General features: G+C 37.3%; 1 protein-coding gene across 2 annotated transcripts in view; it reads left to right on the forward strand.

The window, feature by feature from the left end:
* LNPK (lunapark, ER junction formation factor) overlaps positions 1 to 21,383 on the forward strand; it is a 48,468-nt gene extending 27,085 nt beyond the window's left edge. The window contains exons 10-14 of one of the 2 annotated variants that reach the window (XR_009933417.1): positions 4,387 to 4,492; positions 5,212 to 5,282; positions 6,574 to 6,744; positions 14,395 to 14,654; positions 20,994 to 21,383. Coding sequence is in view for 1 of the 2 variants with exons in the window: in XM_062498123.1 (XP_062354107.1) it covers positions 4,387 to 4,492; positions 5,212 to 5,282; positions 6,574 to 6,744; positions 14,395 to 14,591 (545 nt within the window). In the remaining variant the exon portion in view is untranslated. Of the gene's footprint in view, positions 1 to 4,386; positions 4,493 to 5,211; positions 5,283 to 6,573; positions 6,745 to 14,394; positions 15,521 to 20,993 lie in introns of those variants that run through there. The other variant, XM_062498123.1, reaches the window with a different exon arrangement.
* The last annotated feature ends 5,854 nt before the right edge of the window (positions 21,384 to 27,237 follow it).

The following is a 27,237-nucleotide window of genomic DNA, read 5'->3' on the forward strand; positions in this document are numbered from 1 at the left end:
ACAAGTTGAAATCTGGTAGGAATGAATAGTCCTTGAAATTTGGTTCATATTCCTGAAAGTGTTTTCCCCTTGATTTCTTACTTGGTGTTTAGATGGAATGGACTTTTAATAAATAGAATATGAACTAAATTGCTTTGGAAGGATTGCAAAATTTGAGAGTTTTGTGTGGAGAGCACCATAGTCATTTTCCTCATGGATGATAAAGCTGTGAGTGGGTTTGTGCCAGACCTTTCATTCTTTGTGTGATATTTGACAAGTTGGATCACGAGGCAAGAAAGGAGATGAAATGCTGCCTTGAAAATAGAAAGGGCACAACTTGCCAAGAATCTCATGAGCATCAGTGTAATGTGGAGTAGTTCTGTACTCTGTGTACAGGGATCAAGAGTTTTTTCTCTGCCCTGTGTTCCAGATTTTTACTTGAAGCTACTTAAGTCTTAGCAACTCTGTGTCCTTCCTTACTAACTTTCATGATAAAGTCAAAAATTAGAGCTGTAGACATTATTAGCTGTAGACATATATTGTCACCTGCTCTCTAAGATCTTGGGAAGCTGAATGTTAAAAGCCCTTTTCCTGCTGTTTAATGTAGTGGAATAAACTTGACATGGGAAGTTGTGATCTTCTTTCTCTGTAGAGTCCATTAAACCTTCTTTGTTGTTAGTAATTCTTTACCTGTGTTATGAAACTGCTACATTTGTTTTTATCCCTGAAGTGAACTGTAAAGACAAGTTATTCTTAAGTCTGGATTATCTTGAAGTACCAGATATTAGCCCCTTGCGCCAGGAATTCGGTCATTTGATTGCAAAACACATTACCTGATATCTGATTACTAAAAATTCCATAATGAGTTTAAAATTGCATGCTCCTTTTTAAGGAATCTGACTGTAGAATGAAGTATTAGTTGTATAATAGCTTTATTCCGGGGCGAAGATCAGGCACGTTGAATAAGCTGGATGAAATTCAGCCTTTGCTACTTAAATGTTTTAGAGGAAGAAGGAAAATAAAATAACTGACTTGTTTGAAAGGACAGTTGCCAAGCTTGAAAATGTTTAAATTTTAAAATTTTTAATGTAGTTTTTGTGAAAATGCCTACCAGGCATTTTCCCCTGCACTTAATAACTGGTATTTTGACCAAACATCTTACTTTGCCATAGATAGCAATGGGAGCCACTGCAGTTGTCTGTTAATATGGAAGCCTTATTTTTTCTTGAATTTCCCCAAATCTTCCAGGCATATAAAATCTCAGTCATGTAGCTGTAATGAAAAGTACATAAATCCAGTGTCTCTAAGAATAATATGGCATCTAAGTTTATGTATGGCCTGCAACAAATATGAATAGCCTTAATTATCTCTATTTTACAGAAGATTAATAATTCATTTTCATTATACTATATTTTGTAAGGGAGAATCAATTTAATGTGTATTACCACAGAGCTCCCATATGTTTGAAAATTAATAACCAGCAGGTAGTTGAGAGTTTGCCAGGCTTTGCAAAAATGACCAGTCTTTCTACAATGATTGCTTTTGATGTTTGTATTAATTACTGGTGTCCATAACAGCATGAGAGCCAAGATGGTTGGTTTGAGTTATTAGTGGGCAGATAATTGAAGTTGTTGTTGGAATGTCCTGTGATATTTTATTCTAGGTAACTTTATTCAACTTTCTAGAAGCCAATAAACAAAATGAAACTTTATATGTTGGTGTTTTGCACGTCATATGTAAACTTGGTCTTCTGAATAAAGGCCTAAGTAAAGACTTGACTGCAAACCAGGTATTGACAAAATTATTCTAGAGCTTTTAATTTTATTGCAGCTTGTATCAATGCCTTTTTTTGATGGAAGTATTGGTCTTTCAGGTTTTTGTAAAGCTCTAGGAAACAAATTTTGCCTGACCTCTGCTTTGGACAGAATGTTAGCAGAATGCAGTTTACTTGCACTGAATTTGTTCTGACTTGCTGCTGTGATGGTTTTCTTGGTCTAGGTTCCTACTTGAGAATACAGGGCTAACTTGGAAATGCATTCACTGATTGTTAGCTCCTGAATTCATTTCTCTTGTTTGTGAAAATAAGGCCTATTTTAAAAACGTTTGTGTTGAGTATGGTACTTTTTTGTATTTAACTGATAGGCTGTAATTGCAGTATTTTCTGAATGAGCTTTCTTGGCTCGTAAAGATTAGGACAGTCCATTTAGGTCAAATATCCAGTATTGACAAGATGTGTCTTGAAAGATGTGCTGTTAGTGCAGCCTTAACGTCAGGATTAGTCTTGTTCTAGTGTAGCACTACAGGAGGGCACTGCTGAAAATATTTGTTTCCTACAATGTTTAATGTTTGCCATAGAGGATGGAAGTTAGCTGTGTGTGGCATTGAGCGTGAGGTTTACCACAATGTAGTGCATTTTGCCCGTAGTTACTTTTTCCTTTTTTGCTTCTATCTGTGAAGATTAAAAGTTAGGAGGCTTGAAATGCTAATTTGCCAGCAGTTACTCTCGGTGCTGTATTTAAACATGAAGCCCATCTTGGATCACGAAGAGTCGCAGTGTTGTCTTTGCCTCCTGGTCTGGAGGTGAAGATTTAAAAGGAGTGGCTGAGGTACTTGATTTGTTCAGCATGAGGAAGAGGAGTCTGAGGGGTCTTCAACATCCTCATGAGGGGAAGCAGAGGGGCAGGCACTGATCTCTTCACTCTGGTGACCAGTGACAGGGCCCAAAGAAATGGCACAAAGCTGAGTTTAGGTTGGGTGTCAGGGAAAGATTTTTCTCCCACAGCGCTGGCATGGGCTCCCCAGGGAGGTGGTCACAGCACCAGGCCTGTCAGAGTTCAAGAAGCATTTGGAGAGCACTCTCTAGACAGCACTAGGTACATGGTGTGTGGTCATGGTTTTGGAGTGTCCTGTGCAGGGCCAGGAGTTGGAGTCGATGATGGAGATGGGTCCCTTCCAACTCAGCATATTCTGTGAATACTCTGCTTAGGAGGTACATGTTACTTTTACATGTATGTTTATCAAAGTGCTGGAAGCTATGACTCTGCATGTCCTGATGCTGTCCCTGGCTAAGCTGCTATAAGAAAACTAAATCTGAATAATCCTGAAAAGGTTTTTAACTGTTTTTAACACAATATCTGTCAGTTAAATGTCCTTCTGAATTAGTTCAACATACTAACAAACTATATTCTCTTAGTTGTCCTTTGTTTGGATCTTTAAAAATCCTGTTTGGCATTTTTAGACATTTTTAGACAGTGGATTTCATTTGTTTTATTTTTGTTTGTTGGTCATTATGGGGGATTCTGTGAAACATACCTCAAGTAAACACTGGAAGCAGCAAAATGGAAAGAGAATTGTTGCCTGACTTCTGTAGTCACTAAAGACCTTTCTTTTAAGCCAAGCTGTTTCTATATTTTTTTTTACTGGATGGAGTGAGAATAGTTACAAGCTAGAAGTCTTCTCAGAGAAAACACTGATCTCTTTTTGCACCTTCAGTATTTCATTTCCATGAGTTACGTATTCTTAGTTTATACAGGGCTTTAGATTTACCATATGCTCATCTCAGTATGAAGCCTGTTAATACTCAGACTCACTTTTTTTTTTTTGTTTAACCATCTTAGCTATCTTGAGCTTGCCTAGGACTTTGGCATTTTTAAAAGTATTTTTGTCAATGGTTTAAACTAAGTCTTATTTGTAAGGTATCACAATTTAATGTGGCTTCTTTGACTAAGCATAAATCTGAAAGTATCCAACTTGTCATTAAATATAGGATAACCAAAATGACAAACAGCTGGACAGGTTTAATGTATAGACTCAATGAACACTGAGGGCATGCTCATGTGGTATTGTAATTACACAGAAACCAGGGGGTGTTTCTGTGGTGACACCTTCATAAAATCATAGAAGGGTTTGGATTTTAAGGGATCTTAAAGATAATCTCTTTGGAACCCCCATGCCATGGACAGGACACCTTCCAGTAGACCAGGTTGCCCTGATCTCTAGTTCTTCTACTGTTATTGATTTTGGCAGATTTATTGGTGTAAACTACAAGTTTAAATTTGCAGAGTTGAGTGTATGTGAAGAGAACTTAGTTAAGTTGTTCTTTTTTAAAAGGCCTTTATTTGTTAATAATGGAATATTATTGATACCTTAAGTTCTTTAGAAATTACAAATTTAATTGCATGTCCAAGGTGTAAAAATGGAGCATTTTAACAGAACTGTAAGCTAAAGGAGCAGAAGAGGAATTTTGAACTATTGTGGGTTGAAGAATCTTACAGCTTTCCTAGTGGACTAAGGAATGTGCCCGTGTATATTAAGTAGATGCAATTATTTTGTTACACTAGCATACACAACAAGATATATATTATATTTATTTAGTGGAAAATAATTTTGATTTAATTCATGTTCTAGGTCTTCATCCTCCAGGCCCTCCTTTGGCAAGACCTGTTCTTCCTCGAGAAAGAGGAGTTGTGGATAGAGTTATTGAATATTTGGTTGGTGATGGTCCTCAGAACAGGTAACATGTCCTTTAAGAAATAGCTGAACACTTAGGGGAAAGGAAGCTTCCTAACCTTTTTGTTTAAGCCATGTCAAAGTTCGAAGAATTGTAAAGGAACTTTTCCAAAATTTTTGTAATTGAGAAATGGCTCTTTCTAAATGCTTCACTTGAAATATCTTTGCAGGGAAACTGGTAATATTTGGGCAAAACTAACCTCTATTCTGAGAGGTATTAGCTATGTGATACAAAGAAAGATCTGTGCTCAAGTGGGTGAATGACTTGTATTTTGAACTAAAAACAAAAAACAAAATCATTTGCCTCAGCCACTTCAGTTTTATATCAGTTATAAATGCCTTTCAGATTGCCTTCAGAAGTGTCCGAACATATCAGAACTTAACACTTTTGCTGTGGTTACTTCTCATGTTAACTGTATTCTAATGAAATAAAGGCTTAATTTGGATGTTATATTCTGATGCTGATGATATTAAAAACACGTTGAACCGTAGTTTAAAGTGTAGCTGAGAGTATTTCACTGTGGTTAAACCAATTTCAAAAAGTATTATTTAATATACAGATTTAGTTTGCTTTCAAAGTTAATAATTTAATTGTGGAAATCACAATGTGATTGTGTGGAAGAAAAGATCTAGGGTATTAGTCAATATATAAGGTAAAATAAATCTCTCTTCAGTGTGTTATTACTTAAAGGTATGTAATGATATATTATTCATGTTTTCTAGGTATGCCCTTATCTGTCAGCAATGTTTTTCTCACAATGGTATGGCTTTGAAGGAGGAGTTTGAATACATAGGTAAGAGCTAATATTTTTTAGACTCTATTACTTGGCTTATGTATCATAACAAGCATGCATCATACTTCATTTTGGTGCATCTTAGTACTTAGCTGACATTGTGAAGTGCCACTTCATGTGGGAGCATTTCTTGGTAACATATTACTCTGTAATCTTAAGATTTACTTCAGGACTTAGAGGAGTACTTCAGTGCGGCCTTCAGGTCATGGATTTGATGTGTAGAAAAGTAGTCAGTGGAAATAAGCTTCCTCCAATACATCCCTGAACATTGCTACTGGCTGTGAATGGTTCTCAGAAGGGTTTTATGTTGAGAAGCTATCTGACATTAAAGTGTGCCTCTTTTACCAGAACTTAAACTAAATTTTCCTTTGGCAAGAAGATCTTGGGGACGTGTTGGAAAAAGAGTGGGAACAAGCCCTAGGGGCCTATATGTGAATTTATGGCTGACAATAACTTAAGACAGACACAGCTCTTTATTGAACACAGATGTTGTATTTTGCCTGCTTTCTATCACAAGTGTAAGCCTGATGCTGAAGAAACTAGGGATTCCTAGATAAATAATCTATTGCATTTTGCTTTGTTTGTTTTTATGAGTAAATATACTGCATTGTAAGAATAAGCTAAATGTTTCCTATGAAACCAAAGATATGTAGTCTTTGTTATCTTAGTTTTTATGAGTTCACAACTCAACTGCACAAGAAATTGCCACGTCCCCGCTTGTCTTGCTGAGAATGGGGAGGACAAAAAGAGGTCTTTAAGTATTAAATAATATCCAGTACTTCTACAAAATAAAACTGCTTTTTCTTAATTAAGCACCACTGGAGCAGAATGCTCCTCAAAAAGCAGAGTGAGATATACCATGTGGAATTCCTAACATCTCCTTACTCAGAGTGTGAGAAAAGTGGCATCTTAAAGAGAGGGAAAAGAAAATCATCTGCCAACTTAATTCTTTTGGAGGAAAGAATACAACAACACCATGTGGCAACATCTGGTGCTACTGAATTTGATTATTTTGTTCATTGTGGTCAAATCTTTCACAGTGTTGGGCAGTACTCACTTCAGCAGAGCTGAAAGCAAGCAGGTTTGTAAAATCCAAATGTCTGCTGAATTTAAAAAAGGACCTATATAGAACAACTTGTAAATTTGGTGGAAGTACTCTCTGGTAATGACAGTACTTAGTTAACTCTGAAGTATTTGAAATATTTTGAGCCATCAGAATACAGTGTAGGAATAAAGCTGAAATGTGAAATTAATTAGTGAGGCTGCTTACTGGGTATGCTTTGTGGTGTAGCATTTAGGTGTGCCTACTGCTTCTTCCTGAATCCTGCAAGAAAAACTAGACCTCAAGCTCCACGACTTCCAGACTTCAGTTTTGAAAAAAACCAATCTACAGAATTGCCATCTGAACCTGAGCCTCTAGAACCTAGAGAGAGAGAGCCCCAGGAGACTGAACAGACAAAAGGTAAGTACTGATCTCATGAGGTCTGCTCTTTTTAAATGTCTAATGAAATTCACCATCATTTAGCTCTTTGAGCTAAGTTTTCTCATAAGAATGACAACAGCTGAAATACTCAAACACTGCTCAAACAGGGTTCCTGGTGAGGTGATCAATGACCAAGGTCTGTCACTGTTAAAGGCATTTGGTCAATGCCCTTAAAGTGCTTTAGCTTTTGATCAACCCAACTGGGTAGGCAGTTGGTCTAGATGATAATTGTTGGTCCATTCCAATTGAAATAGTAATTTATTCTGACTTCATAATAAGTGCATATATATTAGTGCAGTTAATATAGGTGCAGTTTATGTATTTTTTTCAGTTCTTGTCTCTGCTCCTAGCTTAGGTTGTTGATAGTAGCATCTTCTTTCCTGTACCCTAAAATTTCTTCATATTTGTCGTTATCCTGTGCAAATGATGGCATTATGTTTTTTTCACTCTAATGTTACTGACAAACTGATAGAAAAAAAACCCTGTAAATTATAGAAATAGTTAAGGAGGGAGTAGGTCCCAAAGTAGTTAACTTTCATTGTGTTTGGCAGGTCATTTGGTTGAGGTGTGCTGGAATTTCTGCCTTTGTTCCTTTTGCTCTTTTCCTCAGGGCAGGAAAATCTAGTAAAACTGCCTTGTTTAATTTCAGTTAGTTCAAAGACAAATTGTCAATTTTAATCTAGCATAGTTCCTTTTGAGACATTTTATAGTCTACAGATACAGTAGGCATCTGGTGTACAAGCCAACAGGAAGATGCAGTGTTTAAAAGACTCCAGAAATCATAATTTCAAACCAGGGTATCTCCAGTTAGATGTGCTGTTTAGTGCTTGATGGGACTTTATGTTAGTTTAAGCAGGGATCCTGGGGGAAAGCTATCAGATAGTGTGCAGCCCTGAGGTTGAGGCTAGAAACACACCAACTGTGGGAAACTGTCAGACTGTCATAGAGTGCTTCTGCTTGATTATTTTTAACAGGGAGTGCAAAATAGCATTGGGCTTTACTTTCTGGCATGAGAAAGCTGCACAAAACCAGTAGGGAAGTCATATTTAATGGTGACAGTCTCTGGGCATAGCCTCATGAGGGTGCATTGTAGTGAAAACTTGGTTTCTTCTCCTGTGCCATAGTGCACTCTTACCTCAGTACAAGTGATGTTATTGGCATGAAAGCAAGATGGAAATCAAATGGCTGAAACTGAGACAATGAAAATGTCTCATTTGCCCTTAAATCACGGAGTCATCTTTTTAGCAAGGGGAGGGCAGATTAGTAGCTTCTTGGACTTTTGAATTTAGAAGATTGTTATAGAAAAAGGCATACTTTGTTACTAGGATCTTTAAAAGTGTGCTTGTTACCTTCTGTCTAACTCAAATGGAGAGGTCCTTAAAGAAAGATACTCTACTCTTGGAGGCATGTGCCTCATGGGCTTCTGAGTATTATCCATTACTGCAGGTTTTTAGAGAAAAGTAAGGAGAAGTGCTTGCTAATTAATCTGGTATTATCATTGAAAGAGATTATAATGAAACTATGCCTATAATGGGTCTGAGCTGCTGAGTCAGTCTGTAGGTGTTGTAAAAAATGTAAAATCTGAAGAATTACTGTGAGATTGACATTAAGCATTTCAGATGTATGAATGAAAACTATAAGTGGCTTTTTATGGAAGCAGAATTTTATCAAACACTTCAGCAGACAAATAGGATGGATTTATTTCAGTAAATGTGATTTTACCAATTTACCTTTAACAGTGGAAATTACTGGTTTTATTCTAATATTGTCTTGTATTAATGTGCTGCTTTATTTAAAAACAGCAGAAATAACTGTGAACCTCATTGCCCAGTTGTCTTTTCCTGATAGGAAGTATATGCTGAAACTTTGCAGAAGAGGCATAAGAAATAAGTTAGTAGTATACAGACTTTTGGTTGTCTATGTTTATTAGCTGATCTTTTCTGAATAGTTGTTCTCCAAGATGATACAAACCATTCTGTTTTGATAATTACTAAGCAGCCAGAAGTAGAGTACATCTTAACACTTTACATAACTCTGAGAAATGTCTTGTTGATTTAGATGAGGCCAGTGCCTGCCTGTGACTTGCCACAAAGGAATCTCTTCTGAATGAGAAAATATTTTCAGTAAATCACTTTTTCTAATGGAACTGTAGAAACATAACTGCTTACATGCAGTTGGGTTTTATTAATAAATGAACACATTCTTTGAATGTAAGTTGAAGGTATGAAGCTATCATTGAGGTAGAGCTCTGGGGAAGGTTTTTGTTCACCACAGAAAAATAGTTGCTGTCATAGCAAGAATAGAGAATATCTTCATTTACAGATGTAGCCAAACATTAACATCAGGAAACCAACTTCGCCACAGTGCTGACAACACAGGGGAGTACAACTGTTATCTGTAATTCATCTGTACCATAGCTGTATAGCTCAAAGAAACAGGAAAATAATGTGATAAAGAAATGCTCTAAGTATTTTTTACCAGTCAGCTACTTTGGCTAATGGGTAGAGCAGGAAGCTGAATTATTTTTTTCAGTTGCGTGCTCATGTGGTGACAAAGATGCTACATGCAACTCCTGTGGAAAAGAGATCTGAAGAATGCTTATGGGGAGTGCTGTTGGCACTGAACTTTGGAATTGTGTTTTGAACCTCTGGAAAATGGAAAAAGTCAGCTATCAATCTGGTGCAGATCACTGACACAAACACCACGCCCCTTTATTCACCAGATTAATTTAGGAAATTTTAGTACCAGAGTGAAGCAATGTCAGCTCTTTTCTTACATTTCCAGTAAATGGCTTGATTTCAATCCCCTCCCCCACCCATCAAAGGCTAGTTGGTTCTTTTATGTACTTCTCTTAAATGCATCAATGTTTGGATCATATTGAAAGAGTCAACAGGAAGGACTTTTAGCCTCTTGATTAATTTTGCCTTGCCTTTTAGTACTGTTATGCTGTATTCTTGATTCAGGCTTAGCATTTCACTGTGTTTTGAAACAAAATTGAGAAAAAAATTTACTGCATCAGTGTTTCCTGTTGAATGTCTGGTGCTGATATTTTGAGGTCTTCATTAGATGAAGATTTGAATCTTCATCTGATTTGAACTTCAGACCTCAGCAGAGTGGTCAGCGCTTCATGGACTGTTTTATTTGATGTCTCTAGACTTGTATGGAATTCCTTGGCCACCTTGCTCAAATATTTTTATGATTATTTAATACTGTTGCTTGTAAGGATTCTTGGAATACAGCAACTGCTAGTATGTTTGAAAAGGTTTCCATTGTAAAGGCAGATGCAGAAACTTGGCTTGTTCAGCTGAAGGGGTCACAGTAATGATCTCTACCAGAAATAATGATACTGCAAATGTGTGCTCACCGTGGGTTCTACCACAAATGGAGCTTGGCTTTGGGCAAGTGTTGCAGAAACTTTTTCTAGGAATAAAACTGATGGAAGACAAAGGACTAATATGTCTAGAACTCAGTGATTTCTCAAGCAGACATAGGTCATCTCAGCTTGAGTTTAATGACTTGTAAACTAATTATTTTGATTTAAAAATGTGTTAAGTTTCCAGTCAACCACAGTTCAGTTTTGCTCAACAACTTAAGTTACCTTTTTGTTAGCATGTAAATGGTAGAGGGAATGCTGTGCCATTATCTGACTTGTTTCAAAGGCTTCACAGTAGCTTTCTCTGATATCAAAACCATTAACAGATTACTGTGGGACACCTGTTCTTTAAAGATACTTCAGACTTGTGGTACTATGTGAAAATCTATCTTAAAGGGGAACTGTAGTAGTGAAGAGAACTTGTCCCAAAGCTGCTTGAAAGCACAAGCAGCTATATTTCAGAGCAATTACACTATTTTTGTGAATTCCCACTTAACAGTTATTTTCTACTTAATTTAATAGTGATGGAGTATTGTGATTTGACCTGGTTACTCAGTGAAATACTCTGCAACAAGAGGAAGGGTGGCTGACTTTTTACAGTGCTTTCTAAGTACTAAGCATTAAGCAGGAGTGTTGGGGGTTGGAAAAGCTGCTGTAGCCTGGAGCAGGTTTAAGATTGCATTGTTGCAGCTCTTAAATATGCAGCAAGCAGCACAGGGCTGTGTTTGCTGTTAAGATCATGTGGGTGAAGCTGCATTCTTTGGTTAAATGATGGATTGAGTGTTCCTTGTCGGGGGACACTTAAATTTTCTTTTGTCATCTTTTTAAGTTTGTAGTCAGAGCTTTCACTTGTTGGCTGCTGCTCTTACAATGACTTTATTCATGCAGTATTTAAATCAGGTTGACTTTAGGCAAGCTGCTGTGTTTAAAATGGAATTGCTATATATTTTTAATGAAGGCTAATCATGTTTATGGTTTGAGTTAACATTACTTACTCTGAATGCCCTGGCTACTCATTTAAAGGGCCTACTCTTTAGTTTCATGTAACTTTCTCAGACTGAATTATAAGACCAGAACTTTCCATGTAAATTTGTATTACTGTATATTCTGGAGAGTTTCAAGAGTTTCAATAAGTTTAACCAAGAACATAGTGAAGGGAAAAGTAATAAAATACCTGATAATTTTTATTTAAGTAAGCAGTGTCTCTGTGGCTTTTAGTAGAATATAAAAATGAAAGCACCATCCTGTTCCTTTGAATATAGTTAGAATATGCATTACAGCAGGTTTTCTCCTTTCCGTTAGAAGCTTCTTCTGCTGGTGGCTGTGATTATTACTGAGTTTTACATTAAATATATTGTAATTGCTTGGCATCCTTCTGATCAGACTGAGCAGACAGTCTCTTTACCTCTGTCAGACTAAGAACTAGTCACTGCTGCAGAGTGCTAAGCATGATTCAGTAGAGGATTGCAGGACTGAAACTCTGTAGAGGATTGCAGGACTGAAACTCTGTAAATAGGTAATGGTCGGGTTATGTTACAAATGAGTTGAGAGGGCATGGAGTTGCCTCTTCCTTGCATACTTTGTTTGACTCTAGCCTGAAGAGCAGCAATAAAGGAGTGTAACTCAAGTGTGGAGGGATTGGAGCAGGGAAACGCACAAACTTATTCATAGAATTCGAAGCTGAAGAAAAAATGCAGAGATGAGATAGAAAGAAAACTGTCAGTTGGGATATAAAGATTGAGCGCAGAGAGAGATGGGATCAAGATGGAAATTGAAGAGCAGGAGGAGAGAGTGGGATGGCCTGGAAAGTAACTGGGAATATGAATTTGCCTGGGCAGAAACAGGAGGGTTGAAGAATTTTTGAACAAGAAGTAGGGCAGGTGTTGAGCAGCCTGTGGTTGAGAGAGCAGGGAAGGAATCAGGAGGTGAGTCAGCTGCAGACTTGCTAACATAAAAGATTAAGTCTGAAAAAAAGATGGAAAAGCTAGGCTGCTCTGAGCAGTCTGAAATGAAGCCTGGAGCTAGCTAGGTAGAGCTTTGTGTGGGAAGAGGGGGTCTTAAATTCTTGATGACAGATGGCATTTGTACAAGGTCTGCTGGACAGGAGTGTGCACCAGCTCCTCTACTCAGTCACGGGCCAAGAATCCAGAGCAATGGTTCTAAAACTTCCAGCTCTGCTTGAATTCTGTATCAGCCTGAAGCAGTCTGATTACTTTCAGACATCCAACATGTTTTGATCAACATCAACATGTGGCACTTGACTGACACTTTTCCTGAGAGGTTGGTATTGGGACCAGCACTGCTTGGTATCTTAGTCAGGAACATGGACAGTGCTTGAGCACTCCTTCAACAGGTTTGCTGATGATGCTGAGCTGTGTGGTGCAGGGAAGTGATTCCATCCAAAAGGACCTTGAGAGGCTTAAGAGGTGGGACTGTGAACCTCATGAAGTTCAGCAAGGCCTTGTCTAAGGTTCTGCATCTGGATCAAGGCATCCCAAGCACAGGTACAGGCTGAGCAGGGAATGAATTGAGAGCAGCCCTAGGGAGAAGGATGTGGCGTTGTTGGTTAGCAAGAATCTCAACGTGACCTTGGCAAAAAAAGTGTGATTGCAGCCCAGAAAGCCAGCCATGTCCTGCCATTGTATTTGGAATCACATATGTTTATTTTTTTCCTTTCTCTTCCCCCCTCCCCTTGCTTTATACAATACAGATGCAATTATTCTTGTTGTAGTCATTACTATCTTAATTTGTTGAATTATTAAGCTGTTCTAATTTTAACCCAGTCTTTTAACTTTTTTTGTGATTCTTCTCCCCATCCCACAAGGGTGGCGGGAGAGTGGGTGGGGGAGTAAGCAATGTCTGGTCTGCAACCCAGTTGCATTCTGAATTAAACCACAACAGGCCCCTGGCATAAGAAGGACATTCTCCTTTTGGAGCAGACCTGGAGGTGGGCCACAATCGTGGTCACAGGGTTGCAGCACCTGTCCTGTGATGGCAGGCTGAGAGGGTTGGAGCTGTATAGCCTGGAGAAGAGAAGGCTTTGGGGAGACCATAGAGCCCCTTCCAGGATTTAAAGGGGCCTCAAAAAAGCTGGAGAGAAGGGACATTATACAAGGGCATATAGTCACAGGACAAGGCAGAATGGGTATGAACTGAAACAGTGTGTTTAGATTAGGTATGGGGAAGAAATTTTTCACTGTGAAGAGGGATGAGACCCTGTAACAGGCTGCCCAGAGAAGCTGTGGCTGCTCCATCCCTGGAAGTTTTCAAGGCCCAGTTGGATGAGGATTTGAGCAACTTGGTCCAGGAGAAGACTAGACTGATCTTTAAGGTCGCTACTAACCCAAACCACTCTATGAAGTTAGAAATATTTGATAAAGCTAACATTTTTTAGCTGTAACTTTGCATCAGTTTTGCACGCTGTTCACAGTATGCATTAGTACTGTATAGTATTGAGTAATACTAGTCAATAAATCAACTGCCATCAGCAATACCATTCTACAGTACCTTTGTGTCATTTAGTGCAACACTGCATTCAGTTTTCCAGTGTTTATGCTTGCTTCAAAATATGACTCTTCTCATATGGCACTGAATTCCTGTAGTTAAGATAGAATTTACTACTTTAGAGGCAGTGCTTTCAATAAATGTGTTTGATTTTGAAAATATGCATGTTATCAGAGAAACTCCCATCCTGGATGAAGAGTAAGTATACTCACTCACTCCTATGCAACCATCCTACACTACCCCTGGGGAGACAGAATATGTGATAATTTTCATTGGCTGGTTTGATATATTTGTTTGAATTTTTTTTCCTGATTATTAGACTCCTTATGTTTAAAGTAGCTTTCATCAAGTACAATATTTTAGTTTGTGTAGAGAATGAACCCTTATAAAAAAAGTGAAACAGTTGGTGAAACTGATGTTACCAAACACAAAGAAACTGAATTGCCATCATGTGTTTCTAAGGTCTCACATTAGTAAAGCTTAGAAAGCTTCTGTTGAGGATGAACATATGCAAATAATACATAGTATTTTCTTAGGAGATAAGATCTTTTCCATAGAATTTTATTTTTTCCCCCTTGGATTTTAATTGTTTTACCTGTGACCATCTTAGAAAAAATGAAAGTTTTTATTAACATTATGCAGTTACTAGTCAAAACCTGTATGTGATTGCAGAATGTTTCATTTGCTTTTTAAGAATATTAGCTGCCTCTTAATTTCTGGAAATGGCTATTTTGTCATTTTTCTTTTCACAGAATCTGAAGATGATGTGGACCAGCTCGTTGAGACAAATGATACAGATGACAAAGCACCAAATTCTGAGCATCTAAATGATAAGCTAGCTGAAGAAGTTGGAAAAGAAGAAGCAGAAAACGTTTCAGCAACTGAAGAGGCTATTTCAGAGTCTGCTTCAGCTGAACAAAGTGAAGAACCTTTATTAAAAGCAGAATAAAGTACTTCAAGTGCCTTCTGTAGCTAGTTTTTAGCTTTGTTCATGCCTGTTGTTACTATTCAGGTGAGCTTTTTTTTAATGGTACAACTTAAAAATCTTGCTTGGGCTTAAGCTGCCTCAACTGCCACAGTGTGTCAAAGCTATATGTAAAAGTGGGTGTTGTAAATTAAGCACGTCTCTTTAAGTTAACACATAGAATGTGTAGTTGGTTGAAGTCTAACAGCTGTAGCCCTTGTTTAGTTTGTGTGTTTAAAAATTTCAAAGTACAAGCTTTGCTAAGGGTGACTTACAATCTGACTTCTCTTTAGCTGTCACACATAAAGAGCAATTCCTGATGGCATCTGACCTAGTAAGTTGGGTCTAGTGAGCTTAAGATGCTTTTTAATGCTGCCCTGTTAAAATGGATTGTTTAATACACAGATGTTTACAAGCTAAAGTGTCATCTGACATTTGACTTAAGCATATGGAAGTGTCATTGCAGTGGTGTTAGTATTATTCATTGTCTAACTTTTTGACAGGATTCAGTTATATGGCACTTGGATCAATGGCATCTCCTTTGGTGTTTGCTTTGCAGATGAACCAGAGGCACCTACATGCAAAACTGTTTTGTGTTTACATAAAATATAAGAAGTCTCTGCACTTGATTGTACTTGAATACAAAGCATTATTTATACCTGTACAATAATGACAAGATATAAGTGAATTTTGTGCCTTTGTGTGTTTTGTTAAAGGAAAATAAAGACATCTAGCAGCAATACTTGCTTTGTGATTCCTGAAACTGGAGAGAATTCGTGTTCTGCTGTATGCAGCTATTCCACAGTTGCTTAGTGCAACTTCAGAAGGAATGTGCCACCTTAAAAGGAGCATGTCAATTTGTAACTGAGGTGGCTTTGACAGAATAGTAGTGGATCCCTGATGAAAAGGGGAAGAAGCGCATGTGCATTTGCCAAAAGGCTTTTCTAACTGTACTTAAACCTTCTTGATGCTATTTAATGTTACAATTGCAATGAATACTTGCTGCTGGATTACTGAAAATATATTTTTTTCTTTATTGCGTTGCTTTTAAAGCTAAGGACGCTTGTTACACATTTCCTGTTAAATGTAACAGCTGGGATCCTGGATTAGAAGTTCTCTGGTGTCTGTGAGGTACCTAAGTCAATCAGATGTTTTTAGAAATAAATGCTGAACATATGTGACTTGGTTGATGTAGTAATACTTCTGATAAAAGTTTTATGTTGTGCAGTGTTGTGTACCTCACTACAGGGAGAGGGGAAATTTCAAAGGCATTTTTAATCTAATGTTTGGTTCCAAAGGGAAATGTATTTTACACTGTGAAGGCAACAAAACCCCTCCATCTTAGTAGTTTGAGTCCTCTACCAGAAAAGCATTTTTCTAAATGTGATCTTAGTATCCATGTCTTTATACAAGACAACACTATTACATGAACAACAATGATTAATTTTCTTTTTCAAATACATGCTTTATTTTCTGATTATTTGGGGTTAGTTTAGAAGGTCAGCCTTGCATCAGTCAGAATCAAGGGTGGTCTGTATTTAGATTGAGGAATAATTTTTTTTCCACTTCACATGAAAATTGCAATTAATATTTTAATTAGTAGTCTTGATACAAATATAGACATGTGGTTAAAGGAGTACTCATAGGTGTTTGTCTATACTTACATGAACAATTAGCAAATAAGCATTTTGTGTGTGACTGTCTTAGTTGGGAATACAAAGAAAACAGTCCCTTTTCAGAACATGTATGACAGCGTGAGAAAAGTACAAGGTACAAAGTGATAGGGGAATTAATTTTTTAATACTTTTTGGGAATATATTTTAGATTACAGAATTTATTTAAAATGGAAATAATTTTGCCTGAAAGGTGTCAAAGCTTACTTATAATTTTGTAAGTTGCTAATCTCTACACTGCATTTTGGGCCTCACTGATTTATCTGCTTAAAGGCTTATTTCTTTGGAGAGGAGAAAATCACAGACTATGTGAGTAATTCAGCACAGTAAATTGTTGGTTGTACTTGCCTTCTAAGCACTAAAAACAAGTAAAATTTGATATCCTGATCCATCATGTGGGAGATGAAGGCATGAATTACTGTCAGTTCAGAACTTTAAGGTTACTCTAGGCACAGATATTACTTCCTCTTAAAAATGTGCATCTGAAGTGTCTGGTCTTGTGTAGAGTAATTTCAAGTCCTTTTCATGACAAGCAGTGGCTGAGGTGTAATGCATGTAATGTCTATAGAATTGACTGAGAGAACTGTTGATATTGGATCTATGTATTAAAAATGTTTTCATTAGCCTGGGACATGTATATTTTCGCATGTCCTGCTTTTGTCAAAGAAACTGATATTTGTTAGGATTTTGGGAATAGGAACATTTTTTTGGAAAAGGAGACTTAATTTGGACGGGGGTGGTGTATTTTTCTGCCAAGAGTCTAAAATGTGACAGGAGCAACTTTCCACAGAAGTGATTGCTACTTTGTTTAGTATATCACTGAAGGATCAAGTAGAGACCGTCAATCTGATGTGAAAACAAATACTTTTTAGAATATGAAAACCTGCTTTGTGACCTAAAAATACCTGTAACTTTTGAGCACAGGAAGATTTAGGTCTGTTGTAAGTGCATGATAGAATTGTCTGGAAAGACTTTCCTACTTAAAAAAAAGTGTCTGAGCATTCATTTCCATTAATTGCTTCAGAAGGCTTGAAGATTGTTAAGGATGTCCTAGAATTTTGATAGAGAAAAATCTGTTTTTAACTTTCTAATTTTTCAGGGTTTTAAAGCAGCTCTAGTAACTGAGGGCACAGGTGAATCCTGTAGGTGGATTCAGGCTCATGATGATACATTATGACCATTATGGACTGTACTTTTCTCATTTTACAGTAAGCATTCACATGTTACTCCTGCCAAGTGTGGGTGCCCCAGTCCTGATGTGAATAGAGGATTCTGTTTCTGCAGCAGTTGCTTCTTAATGGTGCACAAAAGCCAAGTGTGGCAGTAGTAAAAGGCACCTGTCCAACAGGAGTTGAATCCAAAAATACCTGTAAATGAACAGCAGTAACCACACTTAATCATGTCATTGTCACACCGAACAAACCCTTGGAAGCAGGAGTATGTAGACAAAAAATGTACAGCAATTGTCATATTTAACCCAGTTGCAGTTTGGCTCCTAAGAATGAGAAAATGGAAGAAAGTAGAGGGAAAAAATACAGAAATAATGTGGTTCCCTGTTTTGTTGTCTTGTGTCTTCTTGGCATGTACTTAAATCTCAATTTTTTCAAAAGTACTGAGATTTCTCACAGGACTAGGCTTCTACCATGTCATGGGAGCCCCCTTTCTTTCTGTGGCTGGGATGAAAAGCAAAATTGAGTGGGGTAGTGAAGTAATACTTAGCAAGCTTGTGGGTGCAGTGTTTTTATTCACTCTGGAATATTGTGAATAACTGCAGAGATGTCCTTTATTTGCTTAATTTATAAATTAAGGAGGATTTATCTCATCTGTGCAAAAACTCTGCCAGAAAAGACAAATTAGTGTTCTAGTTCAAAATAAATTGAAGCGAGGCAGTCAAATTTAAATTTTACTTTAGGAGTGAGTTTAAAAAGGCATTTGTATTTGAAATTCTCATGCTTCTTCTAAAGGAGAACATGACTGCCCTTGGATATTTTGAATTAAAACATTTAGTGAAATCTTAGTATGATGATTTCTCAAGTAATCTGTTTAGCCTCCATGCAGGAAAGAGAAGCTCCCAAGGAATGGCAAATGAAGATAATGCAATAGCTGATGGTTTAGGAATGGTCTAGAGATTATCAAAAACAAATAACTAAGGGTGGTATGGTTGCCTTGAAGTCAAGATTGAGCTCATGTGGTATATGAGTAGAAGCCAGTGGAAGGACTTAATGATGGAGTGGAACAGTTGGGGGAGGGAAGGGATAATGATTTTTTTCTTTTAGAACAAAGACAATTCAAAAGATAAAAAAGATGAGCTTGATGAGATTTTTTTTTTCCCCAGAAAATGCAATAGGATTTGGCTGTTACCATATGGCAGTACATAACTCAGGTTAATATCATATTCTTACCTCAGAAATAATAAGGATACAATTGACAAGGAATCATTTTGGAGACATTGAAAATGTCTCCAAAATTTTGGAGTCATTGAAAATGACTTGGAAAAAAGCTATTTTGATATTGTGAGATGCTTAGAAACTTCTTCAACTTTCAAAGGCTAGGAGAAACACTTCTTTATTGGTATATAGTTCTGAACTTAGCAACGTTTGTGCAGTTGTGGATTTGTGGTGCTGGAGGAGTGTGTAGGCTACAGGAAACTTTCACTATTCAATAGCTAAGTCTGCTTTTAAAAACTTAGTCTTCAATTTTTGTGAAGTCTAAACACATTCAGTACAAGAATACTGGATGTAAAGAAAGTTTTAAATAAGCTGCTTCTCTGTGTTTATTCTGCTTCTGGAGTGAGGTTTTGTTAGGTATCCTACAATGAATAAAACTGTTCATGGGGTAAGGGATGTTCTGTCTGTGTATGTTGCACTAGAACAATAACCTTGAAGATTCATTTTATGTCTTTGGCAAATAATCATTTGACCAGTTCACTGAGTGTTCTCAAGCAAAATCTTCAGGCCTTCATTTCCTTCTGTGTATCACAGGCTGGCTTTGGTTTAGTTTGTTTTTTTTCCCTATTCTCTCTAAGAGGCTCCTTGCTGTCCAGTCACATGGTTAACAGTTAATGCCTGAGATGTCAGCATCTCATGTTTCAGTTCCCTTCTAGAACTGGTAAAATGCAACCCTGTCCAGATTTCTGGTATAGTGAGCCTCTGAAGGAGACTGTACAGAAAACATTTCCATAATACAGGCTAATTTAAGAAAAAGGCCGTAGATAAATCATAAGCACTGGGAGGAGAGTTAAGTTTTCCAGGAATAAAGACTGGAAGTTTGAAAGTTCCAAATAATTTGGACAAATAGCCTTGCAGGAGGGATTAGATTTCAAATGAAGTTGAAGAATGAGAGGACAATAAAAGATTGCTCCATGACCAGTGGATTGTGTTTGATTGATGGCACGTGATTTCTTATAATTGCTTAAGAATGTATTTAATGGCAGTATATGGGTGACAGGTTTTTGGTGGTTGTCAGAAAGTTTTGATTCACTGACAGAAAAATGTATGTGAAATGATTACTGGTCTTTGGCAGTGCTCCTCTCTTCCATGGTGGAATGCATATGTCTCAGGTTTATAGAAGGTGATGAAGGCAATGAATTACAGCTGATAGGATTGACTGGCACAGGGTTGTTGGCTCCAGGTCCTGGTGTGTAGTAATACACCAAAGTTTCTGTCAGAGGACAAACTGTAAACTTCAGTCAGAAATGTGTCCTAGCTGAGATTGTCTGGTAGTCTGAAATTCAGTGTACTTCCTGGTTTGGATTCTTGGTGTTTGGAGGAAAAGAATGGCATCCTGAGTAGGTGGGAATTCTTAGCCTTGGGTTTTTACTAGAGATTTGTTTACACAGCAAATAGAATAAGCTCCTATAGTGTTTAACATAGGAGCTGCTACCCTCCAGCATTTAAAAAATAAGAAATTGAGTTGTCCCTTAAGATGGTGAGTCTCAAGGAATTTGACTTCACCGTTGCTTTTGATTTGTGGACCTCTCTGAGGTCTTGTCAGGTCACACTCAATCTTTTCTCTGAAAGAATAATGATTCTGTGATTCTATGAAGAATAAGACCTAGAGAGGTATATGATAGGCAGGATAGTGAGAAGGGCTTTAAAATGAAATGTATTGATTATACAATAATTTGTTCCCAAAGCATGGGGTTTTGAGATTAAAGCAAACACTTCAAAGATTCTCGATAGATTATTTAACTTTGCAACAGTGAAAAATCTAAAGCACTGTATCATAATATAACTTTCAAGGTTGCATAAAATCAATTTGATAATGACTTAAATTTTTGGTTAGAAGGGGATGTCCTGACCAAGTCTTGTAATACTGGTTATTTCTCATAGTAGTCACTGTGGGAATAAACCTATTTCAGGACTGCCACTGCATGTACCTAGCATTGTACTGCTAGGATTTTTAGTGAACAATTGCTAATGTTTTTCAGGAGGGCTTCATAAGCTGTTGCCACTGTGAAATCATGTATTCTCCTTTTGTTGTACGACAAAAATAATTTGCAAAAGGTAGACTGCAACTGCCAGAGAGGAATACGTGCAGCAAAATCCCGAGATAATCAGATAGAGGAGAAAACAGAGGGGTGCAGATACTGGAGAACTGACAATTTTGCGTGTTCAATTTGTAAATTCAAAGTCATCTCTGAATTTGCAACTTATATTGAAATAATAATTCTTTCTCTCTTTCTTTCTCCATTTTGCTGCCTCAATGAAAATAGAGAAGCTGGATTTGTAGAAAACTCAAGCAACAAAGACCTTCCAGCTCTTCTCAAGTGGTCTGCCCTCTAATTCCTTGCATCACTTCAAGGAGTTCTGCTCAGTTGACGAAACTTAATTTTTTACTTGTTCAGCACTCAAAAGTATTTTACAAAATCACCAAGAAAATTCATTTTAAGTAAACTATTTTGAATGATGTTTTAAAGGAAATGTGAAAGTTTTATTTCTTCAGGAATGTTTGTACTTGTATTTTTTGTATATTGAGCTTTTATTTAAACAGGAGATCCTATATATTTATAGATGCTATTGTTGTAATAGCCTTGTTGCATTAGTAAAGGGTATGTGTGTTTATGTACTATAAATATTATCTTTAATCAAAAGTATCATTTTAATCCTAGCTTTAGCCTTGACTATACACCACCTGGAGTTGAAAGTCCATTAAAATCAATGGCAAAAACATTAATTAGTGTGAATTCTCAGGTTCTAATAGACTTCCTGAAATGTCTGTCTTAGCTGTTCTTCTTGTAATTGAGAAAATATTTGAACTTGTGCTCCCCTTTTGAAATTTACTGTTTTACCAAATGAAGCAAATTTTAACGCATATGAAATTAAATTGCATAGCTTGTTATTTGAATATGTGCTGTCTTTGCTGTGTATGTAACTTCTCGAGGAAAAATCTGATTATGGAAAAGCTATTTATTTACCTGAGCTGAATTGACGATTTCAGGTGATAATTCTGTTTAATAGTTCCTTCTGTGCTGGCTGTACTCAATCAACTTGAGGTTTGTAGTTACGTGGATGTTTTTAAGGACCCCATATGTTACCAAAGATGAGGGGGCCCCTGTCTCTTTAGTGCAGTCCCTGCCCCCCAATTGGACTGGCATATGTAGGAGAGGAAAGTTGGTCAAGGTTGAGTAGTTTGTGATGAGACCCATTTGTCTGTGCTACAACCAGTTGTGAGAACTCCTGGCTCATGGCACGAGCAGCCAGCTCTCTACCCTCAAAGGTCAGGCTGGCACGGGACTGCAAAATGTTGTGTGTGCTGAAGTAGAGGCAGGGAAAACCTGCCTTGACTCAGGATTGAAAATATGTGGCAGCTTCAGAGAGAGCTGTGGAGTTGTGCAGATGCTGACTTTGGCCCACGATTCCATAGACGTTTCAGGGTGGGTATTGCAGGTTTTATTGTATCTAAATGGTGATTTATGTCCTTATTCCTCCATTATTGTCCACAAGGTACTGCCCTGTGTCACAGGCCTGTATTACCTAATTTTTTTCAGACTGTTTCATTTTCATTAGCCCAGCTGCTTTAGCTTGTGATCAGTGTACTGCACCTCATTGATAATCTAAGAGGGTTTTAGATGCACAGAAGTGACACGGAACCCTGTCAGTCTGGCTTGATTGACCCCTCAGCTTCCAAAACATGGGTTCTTTTTTTTTTTTTTTTTTTTTTTTTCAAATCCAAGTTAGCCATATCCATTTTCACACAGATTCCGGGCAGTTTAAAGGTTGGTCAGATTCGAATATTGCTCTTTCAAATTTGATAATGTATGAGTACAGAACTGTGACCTTTGATACGTAGTAATACATCAACATGACATGAGCAGTAAGTGCAGCAATTACCTTTACTACACTTCAGATTGTGTTTTAGTTCTCATCTTGCAAGCAATTATTTCAGGGAAAAAGGGATGCCTTTAAGTTAAATATTTTTTGCAAATAATGTAAGTGCAGAAATTAATCTCTGGGGACTTTCTGATTTACAGGTGAATGTTTTCAAATGAGTCTTGGCTTTTAGATTAACATTGTTTTAGTGGTAGAAAGGAGTCTGGTAAAAACTGCTGGCTTTTACAATACTTTTTCTCTGAGAGTTTCTTTAAACATTTTTGTAGTGTTCTAATATAGTCTAAATTTCATATTTTAGTTTATGGCCAAAGCCTGATCCTTCAGGCAGTTGACATGTCACTGTGTCCATCTTGCTCCCATGATAATACTCATGAGGTGGTTATATGCATGGTAATAATGCAATTTTACATGCTTTTAAGTGCCTTTCAGAACATCAGAGCATCTCAGACGTGCATTACTTACTGATGTAAGAGGCTGTTTTTAGGTGCCCCAGCAATGTTTCATCTTTTTCCTGAGCAGATCAAGATGCATTTGGTTTATTTCCAGATGTTCTTCCTCACTTGTTGTTAGAAATTATTTGGATAGCGATAGTGTGCAACCACTGCCTGGTAGTGCTATAAAAACACAAATCAGTACTCCTTGCCAGAGAGCATAAGGCCTTGAGAGGACTGACAGCAGTTGTGGTTTCTGTTCTGTGGACTAAGAATCAGAATGAAATTACTGTGTCATTCTGGGCTAACAATTGAGTAGCCATTGCATGGTGACTGTCAGTGTTGTCTGTCACCAAACTCAAAGGAATAATTTGAAGTAGTTTTTTCAGGTTTTTGTAAAATGCCTTCCTTCTCAGCAGCCAAGCATTGAGCGCTGTTGGTGTGCCAGAGTTAGGCACTTTAATTCAGGAGCTGGGCAAGTGCTTATTTTGTTCTATATTGAGGTGATATAAACACCTTTTGGAATGGTGTCCTTTAAGCTGTCAGAAATGTAAACCTTAGTCCCCAGTACCATTTGGCCATTTTGGGGCACAGGAGGCAGCTGACCCCAGTGGCTGATGTGGAATAAGGACTGAATGGAGCCACTCCCTTCCAAACCTACCATGAGCAAAAGGGTGCTTTTGCTAGGCTGGCCTTGTCTTTTAATTCCTGCCTCTGGAGCTTGCTCACTTGCTGCACATATGCACTTGTTATAGATTGATAAAATTAAAAGCTTTTCTAATGCAGTGCAACAGTGTTTTGCTCACTAGTTTCTAGCAAGTAGCTATTCAGGTCTTGTTTGTCCCCGGGGAGTAAAATCAAAACAAATTTATTAGATCACCACATAACTTGCTCCTAAGCATGCTCTTGACCATACAAATTGTTTTGCAAAGCCACAAGGAAGGTGCTGCCTGGGGACAATGTGGAACATGTGTTTTTGTTTTGTTTCTTGTTGCTTTTGGCCTGTGCCACTTAAGGGTGCTTGGCATGTAACTCCTTTAAAATATGCAAAAAATGTGGAGTTGATTTTTTTTTTTACTGTCATTAAATTGTAAATATTAATAGCCAGTCATAACTTACTTTGGAAAAACACCCAACCTATGTTTTTGCGGTGTTTTCCATCAAAAAATGTGAATACTGTATATATGGAAGTGTTGAGTCTATGCTGCTGACTTAGCAGGTGATGACAGCTCAGTGGGGAAGTTTATTTTTCAGCTGGGGCTCCATGTTCATAGTAAGTTCCTTAGGCTGAAAGTCTGCCCTTGTGCAGGTAGGTGACTCTGGGTAGAGAAGTGCATTTGTGACTTGACCACAACTAGTAAGAGGATAACAATGGCAACTGCTCACTGCGTGTCATTATTTGTTATTATTTGTTCACGCTGAATTTATTACTTCTGGTAACAACTTCCACCTGTTTAGTTTGCTGTATTGTATATTATTAACCACTTTTTAAAAAGAGCTGACAACACTGGTATTCCCCAACAGTAGGATCCTTTTTATAGTATCTATAAAATACTCCCTTTCATATTTTAGAGAAAGGGGTGAAGGTAATATTTTTTTCCATGATTCATACTATAGCAGTGTGACTAGAAGTATTTATTTTTCAGAAATGCTGGGATTTTTGTTTGTTTCAGCTATTTGCCTGCATCTGTGTGATTCTGGGGGTTTTTCAAAAAATGGTGAATAACAGCCTGGTTGCAGAATTTATTTTCTTTTTAAGGCTTATCTTAAAAGAAAAGACCTAGCAGTTTGCAATGGTAAAATCCTCCTGGAAGGAATTGGTTGAATTATTGAAGAAATGGTAAGCAGCTGAAGTTATGGACACTTAATGGAAAGTACTTGGCTAAGACTGTGCACAACGCCTTGTGGATACTCCTGATACATCATAATAAGGTGTTAATGTTTGTCTAGTCATGAAGTCTGATCTACTTGGATTTTAAATCTCAGATTGTGAGATTAATCTCTGATTCTGAGTAAGTGTAATGATTCTGAGAGCTGGAATATTGTTTGCCATTGTGAACAGTACTGAAGGAGTCTCAGAATGTATAACATAATAGATGCAATTTTGTTTGGTTTTTTTTCCCCTAGGCCAATTTAATTTTGATTTATTTGCTTCATTAACCCAAGGATTCGGAAAATTGAATGCTACCTGAGTGAGGTATTATTAACACTACTGAAATATCTTCAAAATCACTTCATGCTTATAAATTAGTCTTTTGAAAGCATTTTAAAGGCATAATGATGCTGTAGTGAAAATGTACAGCATCATTTAAAAACTGCAAAATGCTTATTTGATTTCAGAAATAAGACTTGGTCACCTGACTTAAATATATTCTGACCTATTATTTATGCTTTGAAAATTGAGCTGATAGAAGGCATAAGTGTTCTTGATATTGTATTTTGTCATATCTAGCTAAAAAGATTGAAATCCAGAGAAACAATTTTCTGGAGAAATGAAATAGTATGCCCTCCTGAACCCCTGGGGAAAATAGCCTCTCTGTTTGCTCAGAATACGAAGGAGTAAAACAGTGTAAGTAAAATAGACAGCCCATGTCACATTCCTATTTGTGCAGTCTGGAATGCTGTTTTAAAAACATTTTCTAGTTATTTTTGATAAATAAACAGCACAAATAACATCTGCAAACCAAGTCTGCTGATGTAAGATTTTTCAGCTCAGATTTGTTTGTCAGTGAAAGTTCAGAAAATGGCTTTGCAAAACTAAAGTTGTATAACTCCCAAAAATATGCATGCCAAATGTACAAGACTATATCTTGTTCTCTTTTGCCTTCCCTAAGAGAAGCTAATGCTAACCTTTGCTTTTGGGTTTAGAAGGTAGTTTGATATAAGTATGGGATGTCAAAAAGCTCAGTTGCTAAACACATGTTTATGAGGTGTTAAGTAGCTGAAAGTTCATATTTATAGTGCAGCATCCAGCTGTGTATTTGGAGTAGTGTATTCTGATTAAAGCTCTGAGATTTCCCCCTGAGCCAGAACTGCTACAATGAAAATGTGGCTTAGTGGTTATAAGATCCTTCCACAGGTGCTGCTTCCACCTCTGGTCAGGGTGTGTTGCCCTGGCTGTTGTTTTCTTCAGGTTCTGCCAAAGGCTGCCACACTGAGGCTGAAGGGAAGTTCCTCCAAATCCTGTGGCTTTCAGAAATGCACTCTTCAGTTCAAGGATGCTGCTGCCACTCTTAATTTCCATCACTGACGTAATAGCTGAGATGGAAAACTATTCCTTGGGCAGCAAGATTGAGAAACCTGATGTCATGGCTCTGCAAATGCCTGGTGAGCCAGGACTGGCTGAGGAAGGTGTGTCTGTACATCTTCCAAAACATGGCTTGTTGGGGGAGTGTACTTTGAGCTGCATTTGAGTAATGCATGTCTTGTGACTTGTTAAGCTTTGGACTTAGATGCTCAGAAGGGTTGGTTAAAACCAGCTTTAATTTTTTTTTTTGTAAGGATTCTCAGTCAGTGGACTACATCTGCAGATGCATGTATTTTTTTCAACAAGTATGTGTTTAATAGTGACCAACCTCCCTCCCCCCCTCCCTTTTTTTTTTCAATCTTTAAAAAATAATTATTTAATAAATTCTTCTCTCTGAGTTTATACTAGGCTGGAATATTACCTGATGTTTTAATACTTGAACAAAAGATGGGGTTTACCAGACCATTAATTGAGTGATTCTCTCTTCATTAAATGTAAAAAGGCTTGGGTGGGGGTCTTTTGTAAGGATCAGGGGTAGAATCCTAGAAAAGTTAATTTTCATGTTCTATTTGTACATGTTCACTATTGTATATAATTATAGTGGTGATGACTGGCACACTGAATGAGCTGAATGTTTGCTTCTGTACAGGTATAAGAAGGAATGAACATAATAATAAGTTCTAAATTCAAGCACTTCTGATCCACCCAAGATTCATTTCAGGTTTTTCTTTAGCCAAGGGCTCAGGTGCCTCAGATAATACAGGATGATTTGTCTACCAATATTTGTCATTTGTAATGACAAGACTGTGTATAGGTCTAAAGGGAATCACCATTTTTTTAATTGAAACTGACTTTGTTGCACCAATTATTTCCTTGGAAGTATTATTCTAATGTGTTTGTCCAAGTAATTATGGATTGAAATATTTAGTATTACTGATAAGCAGTTAA

The sequence above is a fragment of the Cinclus cinclus genome, chromosome 9 (genome assembly GCF_963662255.1).
Source record: "Cinclus cinclus chromosome 9, bCinCin1.1, whole genome shotgun sequence".
In the NCBI taxonomy this organism is placed as follows: domain Eukaryota; kingdom Metazoa; phylum Chordata; class Aves; order Passeriformes; family Cinclidae; genus Cinclus; species Cinclus cinclus.